The sequence below is a fragment of the Mandrillus leucophaeus genome, unplaced genomic scaffold, assembly GCF_000951045.1.
Source record: "Mandrillus leucophaeus isolate KB7577 unplaced genomic scaffold, Mleu.le_1.0 Scaffold547, whole genome shotgun sequence".
Classification (NCBI taxonomy): domain Eukaryota; kingdom Metazoa; phylum Chordata; class Mammalia; order Primates; family Cercopithecidae; genus Mandrillus; species Mandrillus leucophaeus.
Window position 1 is genome coordinate 481,238 of NW_012105886.1, and position 12,471 is coordinate 493,708.

General features: G+C 45.0%; 1 protein-coding gene across 4 annotated transcripts in view; it reads left to right on the plus strand.

Annotated features, from left to right (window-relative positions):
• Positions 1–2,032: 2,032 nt before the first annotated feature.
• The window catches only part of BCL11A (B-cell CLL/lymphoma 11A (zinc finger protein)), a 98,081-nt gene continuing 87,642 nt past the window's right edge, over positions 2,033–12,471 (plus strand). For 3 of the 4 annotated variants that reach the window (XM_011997787.1, XM_011997789.1, XM_011997785.1), the window contains exon 1: positions 6,317–6,977. In XM_011997787.1, coding sequence (XP_011853177.1) covers positions 6,569–6,977 — 409 coding nt within the window. In that variant the 5' untranslated portion in view covers positions 6,317–6,568. Of the gene's footprint in view, positions 2,078–6,316; positions 6,978–12,471 lie in introns of those variants that run through there. The other variant, XM_011997786.1, reaches the window with a different exon arrangement.

The following is a 12,471-nucleotide window of genomic DNA, read 5'->3' on the forward strand; positions in this document are numbered from 1 at the left end:
TTCGAAAAGGAATGCAATGATTCCACCGCCCCCCCCCCCCAGTTTTGCAAAATAATGAACAATGCTAAGGATGCGAACAACTCACATGCAAACCTAGGGGTGGGAGCTGGTGGGGAAAGGGAGGTTGCTTCCCACTCACCGTAAGAAATTGGCGGGGGGCGGGGGGGAAGTGAGTGAGTACAAGTCTAAAAAACGATTCCCGGGGAGAAAAGAGGTGAGACTGGCCTTTGGACACCAGCGCGCTCACGGTCAAGTGTGCAGCGTGAGGAAAGTAGTCATCCCCACAATAGTGAGAAAGTGGGACTGTGGAAAGGGGCCCCCGGCGCTCCTGAGTCCGCCGAGTCGGGAGAGGGGCCGCGGCGGCGGGGAGAGCCATGGGACCGGGAAGGACAGGAGACGCGGCCGGCACTGCCGCCTTTTGTTCCGGCCCGAGGTGGGTGTTTGTCCCGCTGCCTTTTGTGCCGGCTCCTCGCGCTTGCCCTCCCGCGCCGCCGCCGTCGCCGCCGCCGCCGCCGCCGCCGAAGGGCAGGAGCCAGGGCCAGGGGAGGAGGCGGCCGGGGGCACGCGGGAGAGGGAGGGAGGGAGCCGGGACTGCTGCCGCCTGGGTTGCCGCTGCCCTCCCCTCCCGACCGAACCTCAGAGGCAGCAAGGAGAAGACTGGCACATAAACAAACAAATACATAAAAATAAAATAAATAAAACAAGGCAAGAGAATGTACAATTTCTTGCCCCCAAATCGAAGCCAAACGCTCTGCCAACCCTTTTCTGTGATGGCCTTCTCTTTGACTCCCCCACCAGCCCCCCTGCAAAAATCTCACAATCTCTAATCCAGAAAAAAATTTACAATCACCCTGTTCCCCAAAACCCCTTCAGTTGCAAACTTAGGGCGCCGGCGGCACGGAGAGGGAGAGAGGAACTCCCTCCTCTTACTATTTTTTGGAAGATTTTCAAAAAAAGTGGAAGTGGATTTTGATTGGGAAAAATCTCGTGTCTGAATGTTTACAAGCACCGCGTGTGCGGGAGCCTCCTGCCAACAAACAGACAGAGGACCGAGCGCGGCGCGGCAGCCCCGGAGCAGGCGGCGGCGGCGGCCTGGCCTCGCCCGGGCCTTGCCCCACCTCACCGCGCCCCAGCCCAGCCCCGGATCGCCCACCCGGTGCCCGCCGCCCACCCGCCAGGCACGGCGGCAGGCCACGCAGTGACTCCGCGCTAGCCTGGCCCGCGGTCCTGGTCCGCCCCCAGCACAATGCCCAGACCTCTTCTCGACCTCCCAGACTGCGAAATCGGCTGGGTGAAACTCGGCTTTGCAAAGCATTTTTATTTTGCAAAGCAACTGTAAAAGCGCGTTCTGCGCCTCCCCTCCCCTCTGCCCTGGGTACTCTCTCAGATGTCTCTTGTCCACAGCTCGGGACCGCGAGGAGGTCACCACGTGCTTTCCCTGCCCACCCCCCACCCTGCCCAGTCTGGCCACGAGTCCCCCTGCTCCCCGAGCACGGCCAGGCCAGGTGGCGGGGTTGCCGGGAAAGGGCAGGGCAGAAGTGTGTTTGAGTATGCATTTTGAGGGTGCTAGATCCTGGGACCCCGAGCACTTCACCCTTTGGGGCTTGCCCTCTTCCCCAGGCCTGGCTCGGTCTGAGGTTCTTGTGAGTCTATATAAGAGGTGGTGGTGTTGGCTGTCTCCCGCTGACTGCGCCTGAAAGGCGGGCGGTGGGCACTTAGGAAAGTTTGGCAGCAAGGGAAAGAAAGGCGTGAGGGCCCACATTCCCCCCCTACCCAATTTATGATTCTTACTTTAAATTTTTGATGCAGTTTTAAAGGACCACCTATACTTGGTTCTGTGTTTTTTTTTAAAAGGGGTGGTGGTGGGGGGTGCGCACAGGGAATTGAATTTTTCACTGGGCCCTGGAACTTGTCACACACTTCGGAAGCTCCCCCGCCCCGGCACGTTGCGGGGCCCTCCCTCTCCCCACCCCCTCGCATCCCTCCCTCGCCGCTCTCCCCCGCCCCCCACTCCCCCGGCCGCGCCGGATGCGGATCAGACGCGGCGCGCGGCGGTGTGAAGTTACAGCCCGGCCAGGTACCGGCGGGAAGGAAGGGCAGTGTTCGCAGGACTCGGGAAAGTCAGGCCCTTCTTCGGAAGGATGCAGTGGGGGCTCAAAGGACAGACTGGGGCGCGCAGTCCAGGCTGCTCCCTCGTACCCCTCTCCCTCTTGGGTCCATCTTGGGACACTCTAGGCAGGGAGGGTTAGTTCCCCTTACTCCTGTCCCGGGGTTAAAGGGCCAGTTTGGGAGGGGATGAGGGGGCTACTTTCTCTCCTCATTTTCTGGGTGCGCAGAGGGGGCAGGAGCCATCCCGGTCCTCAGGACCACCCCCCCCGCCCCCCGCCTTTGCTCTGTGGGCTGAATGAGCCATTCGGTCGCTAGGAGGCAGAACAAGATCAAGAAAGCTCAGCGAACTTGAACCTGTACCAGAGCCTCCCCCACCTCCTGCCCGGCGATTCTCGTCCGGGGAGGAACAAGCTTTGCGAGGGTGGGGGTGGGGGGAACGAACGGTTAGGCAGAATTCCCTTTCTCTCCCCCATCACCTCGTATGTCTTTGTTCTTCATTTTGACTTTAAAAATGCTTCTGGCAGGGGCCGCGGAGAAGCGACCGGGCGCGCGGCCGACACCCCCGTGCGCGAGCTGAGACCAGCGCGCGCCGGGCTTGGAGCGGGGTGCAGTTTTTGCTTTCTTTCGCGGCCGGCATTTTTGGTAGGGAGGAACCGGGAGTGCGCGCTCTAGGGCTTCGGGGCATGGCCAAAGAGGGAGATATGGCAAGTTTGCACTTGGTCTCCAGGCTCACTTCTTCCATCCCCTGACCCCCATGGAAAGCACAGACCTCGGTGGCCTCGGCTGGCTTGCTCGGCGGCTCTGCAGCCCGGCACCCCCCTCCCCGCCTCCCGTGGCTCTCGCCTCGGAGCTCGGAATCACAATAGTAATAGTTATCATCATAATGATGCGGGCAAGCAGCTTCATTAATAATGAATAACCGCAGCCACCTCTGCGCGCACACCCAGTGCTCAGAATTGCGGGGGAAACGCATTTGCAGAGATCCCCCAAAGTAAAAAGTGTAAGCTTGTGGACACAGAATGAATTTCAGGACCCGCACTTGAGGTGTGTGCGGAGATACTGAGACTGCACCAGGTTAACCAGCCGGTTTTTCCAAACCTCACTTCCTTTTTCACCAACTGGCGGGCCCAGGAAACCGTCACCCCACGGCCGAGCTGGACGGGCATGGAGGCAGCAGTCAGGGCCCCTGGCTGCCCTCTACCGCCGGGCCCCCGGGCCCCAAGACCCCGCGGTCGCTGCTGCACGTGTTCGCAGCAAGCGCGGCGGGAGCCTGCAGCCAGCACGCTGCTCGCTTTGTGCCTTAGAGTCCCCGCGCCCAACTTCACTTTCTGCACGGTCCACCCCTGCCGGGCCCCCTGCCCCGGGCCCGTAGCCCCCGGCTTTGCTTTTGTTTCTTTGCTTTTCCTCTCTGAATTTCAGCCTCCTTTTGCTTCTTTACCCTGTTAAGACAATCAAGGGGAAGGACTTGGAAAGCAAACTTGAAGACACATCTCCCTTTCCCCCTCCCCCTCCGCTCCTCGGCAGCTCTCGTTTCCCTCGCTCCTTACCAACATTTCTTATAAGGATTATTTTTTTTCGTTATATTTATTCTTTTGCAACTACACAGAGAGGAAAGAGATCTCAGTCTGCCACCGAGAGACATTGAAACGTTCCAGGCTGTCTTGCTGTTTGAACGTAGAAGCATTTTATTTTCTATTTCTTCCTCCCCTCATAGAAAGAATTCGCGGCTAATTATTATGATTATTTGCTCACTCCCTTCCACTTCAATCGAGGACTCCCTGCTTTGTAGCCGGAGTTTAGGCCAGAGCTTAGAAACGTTGGTATTATTGGGGCGAAGGAGGATGGAGTTGAATTGAGGGAGGGGGTAAAATGGCTGAGGTTAGGAAGGTTTTTAGGGAAAGGGGAATTTGCATTAAAATGCAGAGAAATTATCAGATGCCCAGAAAGGAAATGTTGATTGCCACTGAGAAAAGATGTCAATGCAAATCAGTAGACTACACTATGAGAATTGTGTTTTCATATTTTCTTTGTGTCCCACTTTGTCTGATTTTTAATAATATAGCAGCAATATTAAAACACAGTTTGGTATTTCTCTGAACATCACTAGCCAAATGTTTTGCAAGGAGACCGATGTTAAACGTATTTCATACATCAGGATATAATTCTTGTTAATTAGCAATAATTTACGTTAAGAGCATAGAAAATGTTGAGGTTACAGGTTTTATATCTGTACATTTGATCATCTTGTTATTTTCAAGAACTTTGCCTCCTATAAAATTAATTAGGTGAAATGTGGAGGTGTAATCAGCAACCTCTGAATTACCACTTCATTTCCCGGTTTTGATTGTAAATCAGTTCAGTCACTACATTTAGAAGACTTTAACCAAGTCTGTTTTGAACCACATTACTTTTAACTATTTGATACCTAGGAGAATATTTCCTTTTGCACCTAAATAATATTCCCACTTTTAGAAATGTGTCAGGCCTTGGGGAAAAAAAAAAGAATCTTAACGGTGGAATTAAAAAATTTTTTTTTTGCAAAGGTTCTGTGTACTACTAACTTTGATAAAATAAAATATTTTCCTGAGTCTTCCTTCAGTCTGAAACCTCAGAACTTGCAGCTAATGCTAAACAAAAAAGCCACATTTATCAATGTGTACTTAAAATCCTTAATTCAGACAACAGAAATATTTTGAGAATGAGTTCCCTATTCCTCACTTGGTCAAAATGGAAGCAAATGTAAGAGAAGAATGACATAAAGGCACAATGCAGAAGCACTTCCGTTTGTCTTCTTTTATTTGAAAAGTATGCATATGTATTCTGTATTTATCTTTTGGCCAGTATGTTGGGCAAAGAAACATAAATGCTTACTTTACTGTCTTTATTAGTAGGAATATAACCTTCATATTCCTGTGGTGACCTTATGTTAAATTAGGAGGAGTACCAGAGGCTAGAAATTATGAGATGTCCTACTTGAGCACAGGTGCAGCTAGGCAGGGCTCTCTCAATATTATTTCACCTAGCACATCTGGGAGTTACTCCAGATCTTCCCCCTCAATATTCAGCCTGGGTAGGGTTGAAATAAATTTAACCTGAGTTCACTGGATTTTTGCACTTTATCAAAATCTGTTCCAATATTCTACACTCAAATTAAAATCTATTTTTTGATTCTCTGTGGCTTTAAGTTCATTAAATGTGAAATTGGCAGCTTGCTAAAGAAGGTCAGACTGATTAACTGTTTAAGACTTGTACATTTTCTGCTTCAGTTTTATTAACTGGCAGCATCCTGGATGTGTTTTGTATTTTGTGATTTTTTTTTTTCTTTTGATAGAGCAAGCATAAGATTTCATAAGCAGAGACTTACCAACTCTCTTTTCCCCTTTGGAAGGTTAAAAAATGATAGAAGCTGGTAAAGTAGATGCTGGAGTATTTTAATACAAAGTTAAAAAAAAAAGCCAACAGGAAAAAAAGACATGGCTACCTTGTTATACCATCCGCTGGTGATTATGTGTGCAGAAATAGTCACATAATGAAGCATTTTGGAGCTCATTCAGAAAATTAGTCAACTTTGACAACATTAGGTGAAGTATTTCAAGTCTAAAGAAAGGACTTCTCAGCCTTGCTCTGAAATGTGGTGTTTGCTTGACCATTCTGATTTTTATGTCATGGATGCCACCAAGTACAAACATATTTAGAATATTTTAGGCATTCCGTTTCTCAGAATAAAAAAAAAAATGACTAATTGGCTTATTTTCTTAAGTACTCAAAAGTATCCCATTTAGCTAATGTGTCTGAGAAGTATTGCCAGTGAATTTGGTATTTCTTTGATTTTGTGGCACTGCTGAGAGTGAAAGCAGAAAGGTTTTTGGCAGTGTGAATTATGCTGCGACATGATTATTATTTAGATCCGTTTCATAGGTGCATGCAGTCGTTTTCTTATTACGGCAGTGTAAATGTGGCACATTTTTCGTGTGACATAGTAGCTTTCTAATTTATGAAGCCATGTCTGTTTACTTAGGAGTATATACATTCACACACAAAGGGTGTGTGTGTTAATTCACCTCTCCTTTCATTCTTTGGCACAATGGACAACTTAGTGTATAGGAAAAAAGAAACAAATTTGGTTTCTCTCCACTTTTTTTTTAACCAGTTTTTCTTGTAGTTATTATTTAAACTTCCTTTATGTTCCCTGTGTTAACTATTTAAGTAGCATTCTTTCTAAACTTACAAACCAGACACATTTGTTGCTGTGTGTGTGCATGTGTATATGTGTGTGTGTGTGTGTTCTCTGGAGTTATGCAAGGAAGACTGTTTTCTATACATATATGATGATTTGCCTCATTGATAAATTTGCTCTCTGGTTGATAACCTTCACATCCTTGTACATCTTGTATACTCACATTTTCTGGGTATTACATAGAGAAGCCTAGAAACACTTTACATGATGTGGTAGGATGGCATGGGGTTGAGATGTGCTTTTCCCCCTTTCTCTCCTCTCTGGCACTCTAATAATTGTGCTTTTGTTTCTCCAACCACAGCCGAACCTCTTGAAGCCATTCTTACAGATGATGAACCAGACCACGGCCCGTTGGGAGCTCCAGAAGGGGATCATGACCTCCTCACCTGTGGGCAGTGCCAGATGAACTTCCCGTTGGGGGACATTCTTATTTTTATCGAGCACAAACGGAAACAATGCAATGGCAGCCTCTGCTTAGAAAAAGCTGTGGATAAGCCACCTTCCCCTTCACCAATCGAGATGAAAAAAGCATCCAATCCCGTGGAGGTTGGCATCCAGGTCACGCCAGAGGATGACGATTGTTTATCAACGTCATCTAGAGGAATTTGCCCCAAACAGGAACACATAGCAGGTAAATGAGAAGCAAGGAGAAAAGCTGTTTGCATGTTTTCTTTTCATTTTCAGAGGTGCTGTAGCCAAGCAGTAAGGAGTGGTGAAGTGCTTTCTCTATTTCTCCATGTGACTGTCCATGACAGCCCTGTAATGTTAAAATAATCATTTCTGTTGCTTACGTCCAGAACACAGAAAAATAAATATTTTCCACCTAACTGAATCAGATGTAGGCAGGACAGGTACACACACCAGACACCCTCTCTCTGGATCTGTCGATTTTGGATTTCTTTTCTTCCCCATCCCCACCTTCTCATTTCGAAGTATTGAACTTTACTACACCTAGTCCAGTTCCATTGTCCATTTCCAGACTTGGTGACGTGTCAGAGGCAAAGTGACCATATAGGCATTTGCAGTTCAGCTAACGACTTGTTTGACTCAGAACATCTGGCCAGGCCTCCTTAGGGGTTCAGCTCGTTCTCAAGGCTTCCCTGAAGTAGACTAGGCTGGCAGGGTAGTTGGAGGAGGTGGAAAGAGTTAACTGAGCTTCAGGGCTAGCCTTGGATCCATATTGGCTGTCAGCCCGGATGGGGCTGTAATTAAACACAGCCCCGTGGTGGGATGACACCATGACCTTGACTTTAAGATGCCATTTTCGACTGGCCAGGCCAGAGTAGAGAGGGCAGTTGCTGAAGCGCACAGACATGCTTACTCGAAAAGTTTAAGGGCATGTTGGAAATTTCAAAAGGTTGGTTTGACAGGAACGGCTGCTCCCTGCAGCCTGCCTCCTCAGCTAAATGATAAATGCTTCTCTGTGCTCTCTCTTGTCTCTGATGTGGTTTTGACAGATGTATCTTGATTTTGTTTGTGGTTTACACAGCCACATGTCACCCTTACAAATGTCCAGTCCAGACTCCACTGTTTCTGCTATAACACAATGTAAAAATTTTCTTGGAAAAATCCACACGCATATTCAACAGCCCTCCCTCCTTCGGTTAATTTTAGCAGGGAGGTAGCTAGGTGTGTGGGTTTCTCGGCAGCTCAAGGGAAAAGGAATTAAAGGCTAGCAGTGGGACTTAAATTCCCTGCTCTAAGTGATAAACAGCAACGCTATATAGTGACCCTCAAAACATTTTTTGATTGAGCACATTAGACAAAGTCGATACAGATTCTGTGATGACCGACATGCCATGCCTGTTGGTGGATCACTTTCTTCCATCTGCCCCCCACCCAGCTCCCGAAAGGCAAGAGGTTTGTTCAGTTTTAGGAAAGGTGGTGCATATCATCAGTTGATTCACTGGAATTTGTCTCTCTGACCTAGTTTGACCACAGAGTTGAACCATAATAGGTCAGTGGTCCAGAGGGGATTAAATGTCATATTATTTCTCCTCTCCCCCTCTAGAATTTGATCATTAAAACCAAACGTGGCATTTTCTTTCTTTTTTTAATGCTTTCTGTAATAACACTCAGATACACTCCCTTTAGTGAAATGGGAAATCTGCTACTGGGGAAGCTGCATTTGCAGAGTGTATTTCTTGAATCCACCACATTTACCTTATGTGACATGTAGGTGAAGATTTTATCTTCCCTACCCCCCAGTAGGATGTGGGAATGACCATTTCCATGTGTTGTCTTGTGACTGGAAGGAAAATGAACAGAAGTGTAAGGCATGATTAATGAAGCAAGAGCAGGCGGAAGGGGATTTGTCGTCTTCGGAGATCCAAAGCCTTGCTAAATCACCAAATATGGAGTAACACTTGCGTGATGTAACATCGTATTTACATATCGAGCTGCTCGTTTAAAAGACAAAACACAGTGTCTGTCAAGCAAGAATTAAAACCACACTTCTTACTGAGGTCCCAAATAGGTTATTCAGTCTCAGATTAACCAGCTCAAAAATTCTGTGCCTCTGTATTTGGAGGAGGAATCTAAAAGCTGGGGGGAAAGCCTTACGTATAGTTAAGGCTTTTACTGCTATCGTTGTGAATCTATGTAGGGAAATAAAAGATATTTGCTTGAACTCCCTGGTTGTCTAAAGGTTCTGTTGTTTTTTTTTTTTTTTTTTTTAAAGAACAAGTACAATAGCAGAACCTGGAGAAGCCAAAACCAAAAGCAAATTTAAAATATATTTTATAGAGCTAATAATCAATTGTTTAACTGAGACGAAAAGCTCTCTAAGATGTCTAAGATATTCAGTGGGTGCACAACAAGTGCTGCGACCCAGGTGAGGTAAACCTTTCGTGCATGAATAATTACAAAGTCTTGATTTCTTTCATTGTGTTTAATCACCTGTTCCCACCCTGGAACTGGCTGAACATAAATAGTGTGGTCACATCTCAAAGTGAGATGTCAGTAACTAGAATCACGACTTCTCATAATTCACAGTAATGAATTAAGAGTTTCCTATGGTGAAATTACCATTCTACCATTGCACATAAATTCTGATGCTCTGGCCCTCAGGTGCCCCTGAAGCGAAGTTCTGGAAGACGGCTATATGTGTACCCCCAGCCCATTTCTCTAAAGCACGTCTCTGCAATTCCAAGTCTGCTTTTCTTTTTATGATGAGGAAGGAAACAATAACAGTAATCATTCAGTAGATATTTGAATTGTGTCACAAAAAGAAAAGAGAAGCAATGCTTTTGTATTAAGGAAAGAGATATATTGATGAATCTCTAGAAGAATATGTTTGGCAACCACATAAAAGATAGTCATTTAAGCGTGCTGGGTAGGAAAGCCTTTATTAAAGTGATGTAAGTTGGATTTGAGTTCACTGTGAGCCTGTACCATTTTATAGGCAGGAAGCAAGAATAAAACAGTGACAGATTCTTCCTAAGATAAATAAAACTTAGAATTCGGGGCTTTCAGATAGGAGAATAAGGCAGAGTTCTTTACATCTTGAGTAAAATGGTATGCATTTTCACTGTACTCAGGCCTCTCCAAGCTGAGGTTTTTTTTTTGTTGTTGTTGTTTTTTTGAGACAGAGTTTTGGTCTTGTTGCCCAGGCTGGAGTGTGGTGGCATGATCTTGGCTCACTGCAACCTCTGCCCCTCTGCCTCCCAGGTTCAAGCGATTCTCCTGCCTCAGCCTCCCTAGTAGCTGGGATTACAGGCACCCACCGCCAAGCTTGGCTAATTTTTGTATTTTTACTAGAGACGGGGTTTCACCATGTTGGCCAAGCTGGTCTTGAACTCCTGACCTCAGGTGATCCACCTGCCTCAGCCTCCCAAAGTGCTGGGATTACAGGTTTGAGCCACCTCACCTGGCCCAAGCTGAGTATTTTTTAGAGAGGATTCTTTTTACCTGGTGAGTAGATGGGTATGTGCTCCCCCACTTCATCCATGTACACATATGAGCTGTACACATAGTTGTTAATCAGGTTGATTTTTTCATTTTATTTAAATATTCAAAATATTGTGTGATTGTGACCCATTGAGATAATTGAAGTAGTATTAATTTAGCTGGGAATTAGCAGCTTATGTTGTGTGGACCCAGTTCATCAATGTGTGTGTCAAATATCCACCCTCAGATATCAGCAGCCTTTGACTTGCAGTCAGAGCTTTCAATAGGGGTTTTGTTTTGTTTTCTTTTGTTTTTAGTCTCATATGTTATGATGGGGGAAATATTCATGGAAGATGACTGAATGTGAAACTGCTGTTCCCTTATAGAAAAGACCCAAGCATGATCCCATCATGTCAGATTTGAGGTTTTGGCTTATTGCACATAGGAATCTTTACATTAGGTTTGGGCTGTCATAAAGTTCACTTTTTGAGAGACTAGTGAACAAATATGACAAATCCTATAAAATGTAGTAAAGTCTGCTCCTGTTCATATGTAACATTTTTTTCTCTTTAAAATCATAACATAGACATTTATATCAGGGTATTTAAAATTATTTGCCTAGACAGTATAGCTGGTATTTAAATAATTATATATCAGACAGATACTCTAAAGAAGGGAGATATACTAATTCAAAATGGAAATACATTAGCATGCTACTTAAAAGTAGATCAAATATAATATGCTTTTCAGAATTTAGAAAATTAACTTACCTTTTCTTTTTGTATCCATTCTGATTCTCTCCTAGCTCAGACTGAACTGGAGGATGTATTTGTGTAACTTGTGGTATAAATGTAAATGAGACTATAAATTATAGTATGCTGTTATGACTACTTATTTTTCTTTTCTCTTTATTTATGTGATTCTGAATAAAAACGACTGACCTCTGAATTTTCAGCATGGCAGTTAAAACAAAAAAACACCACTACCACAAAAACAATATACTGGTGAACATTTTATTTACCTTCAGAATCCAGAGAGTAGAGAACATTGTTTCCTAATAAATACCTAGGATTTTCATAGGGAGCCAATGTTTGCGAGGCCACTATCCAAAGACTCAGGTTCATGAAACTGGGAGTCCTATATACAAGCTGTATTTGTAAATAAGACAGAGAAAGGTTGTGAACTGGCAGCTTGGATGTTTTGTCAAAGTACAATGTCAGAGAAACTCTTTCTAAGACAAATTGTAAATAGAACTGTCACAGTGATTGCATGATTGAGCCGCAGAAGTGTCCTACAATTGTTGGCATTGTCAGGACTTTTGAAAGCTTAATTAAACACAGTGGCCCGCATGGCTGCTAAACTTACTAAGGAAAGCCAAAAGGAAAAAAAATATATATCTAAAATGTAGCAGATCCTAAAGATCCCAAACTTCTTTAGACATTACCCTTGTGGTAACACAGAAAAGATGCATTGTGCATTTTCCTAGTCGTCTTTTATAAATAATAGTTTTGAGAATAGGTCCACGTGATATGAAGATCATCCTGTGTATGATGTGGAGATTGTGTTAGTTTTTCTGTCTCCTGCTGTTACAGACAGTTAATGTAAAAATGGCCTTTTATTGGAAACACAAATATGTATTCACTTCAAGAACAGGAGCAGAGGGGGACAAAGTTTCCCTCCCATTCTCTGTGTTTATTCTGTGAAAGCTTAAAAAAAACAACAACCAGTGCTGTAATTTCTTAAATCACCCCATTCCTTGTTGTGTTGCAAGTTGTGCCTTTACTATAAAGGATCTGAAATATGTTTTGCACACCTTTCTGTTAGTGAATGTGGCATTTAATTGTGGAGCTGCACATGGACTGGAAAATGCAACTGGGTGTAGAAACGTGCAGGCAGGGTCAGGACAGGCAACCTTCAGCTCAGGGAGGAGGCGAGTTGGATGCATATTAATGGCACCTTTTAGAGTCCTGGAAAATCATTAATTTCACACTGCAGCCTCCATGTAGTTTGGCTAATGTGGGAGTACTAAATTGGGGTACATAACAAACATGCAAATCCTAGGGAAACATTTTTTAGATTTTTGTGATTTCTCAATGAAAGTGTTTAATAACAGAGAATAGGTGAATGGTGGCTTTGCGTGCTGGTCAGTAAGAAAGGAAGAAAGTTTGGCTTTCCTTTGTGGGGAGATATTAAATTTAACCAAAGTAGAAAGCATAGCGAGGGAGATGCACCAAGAT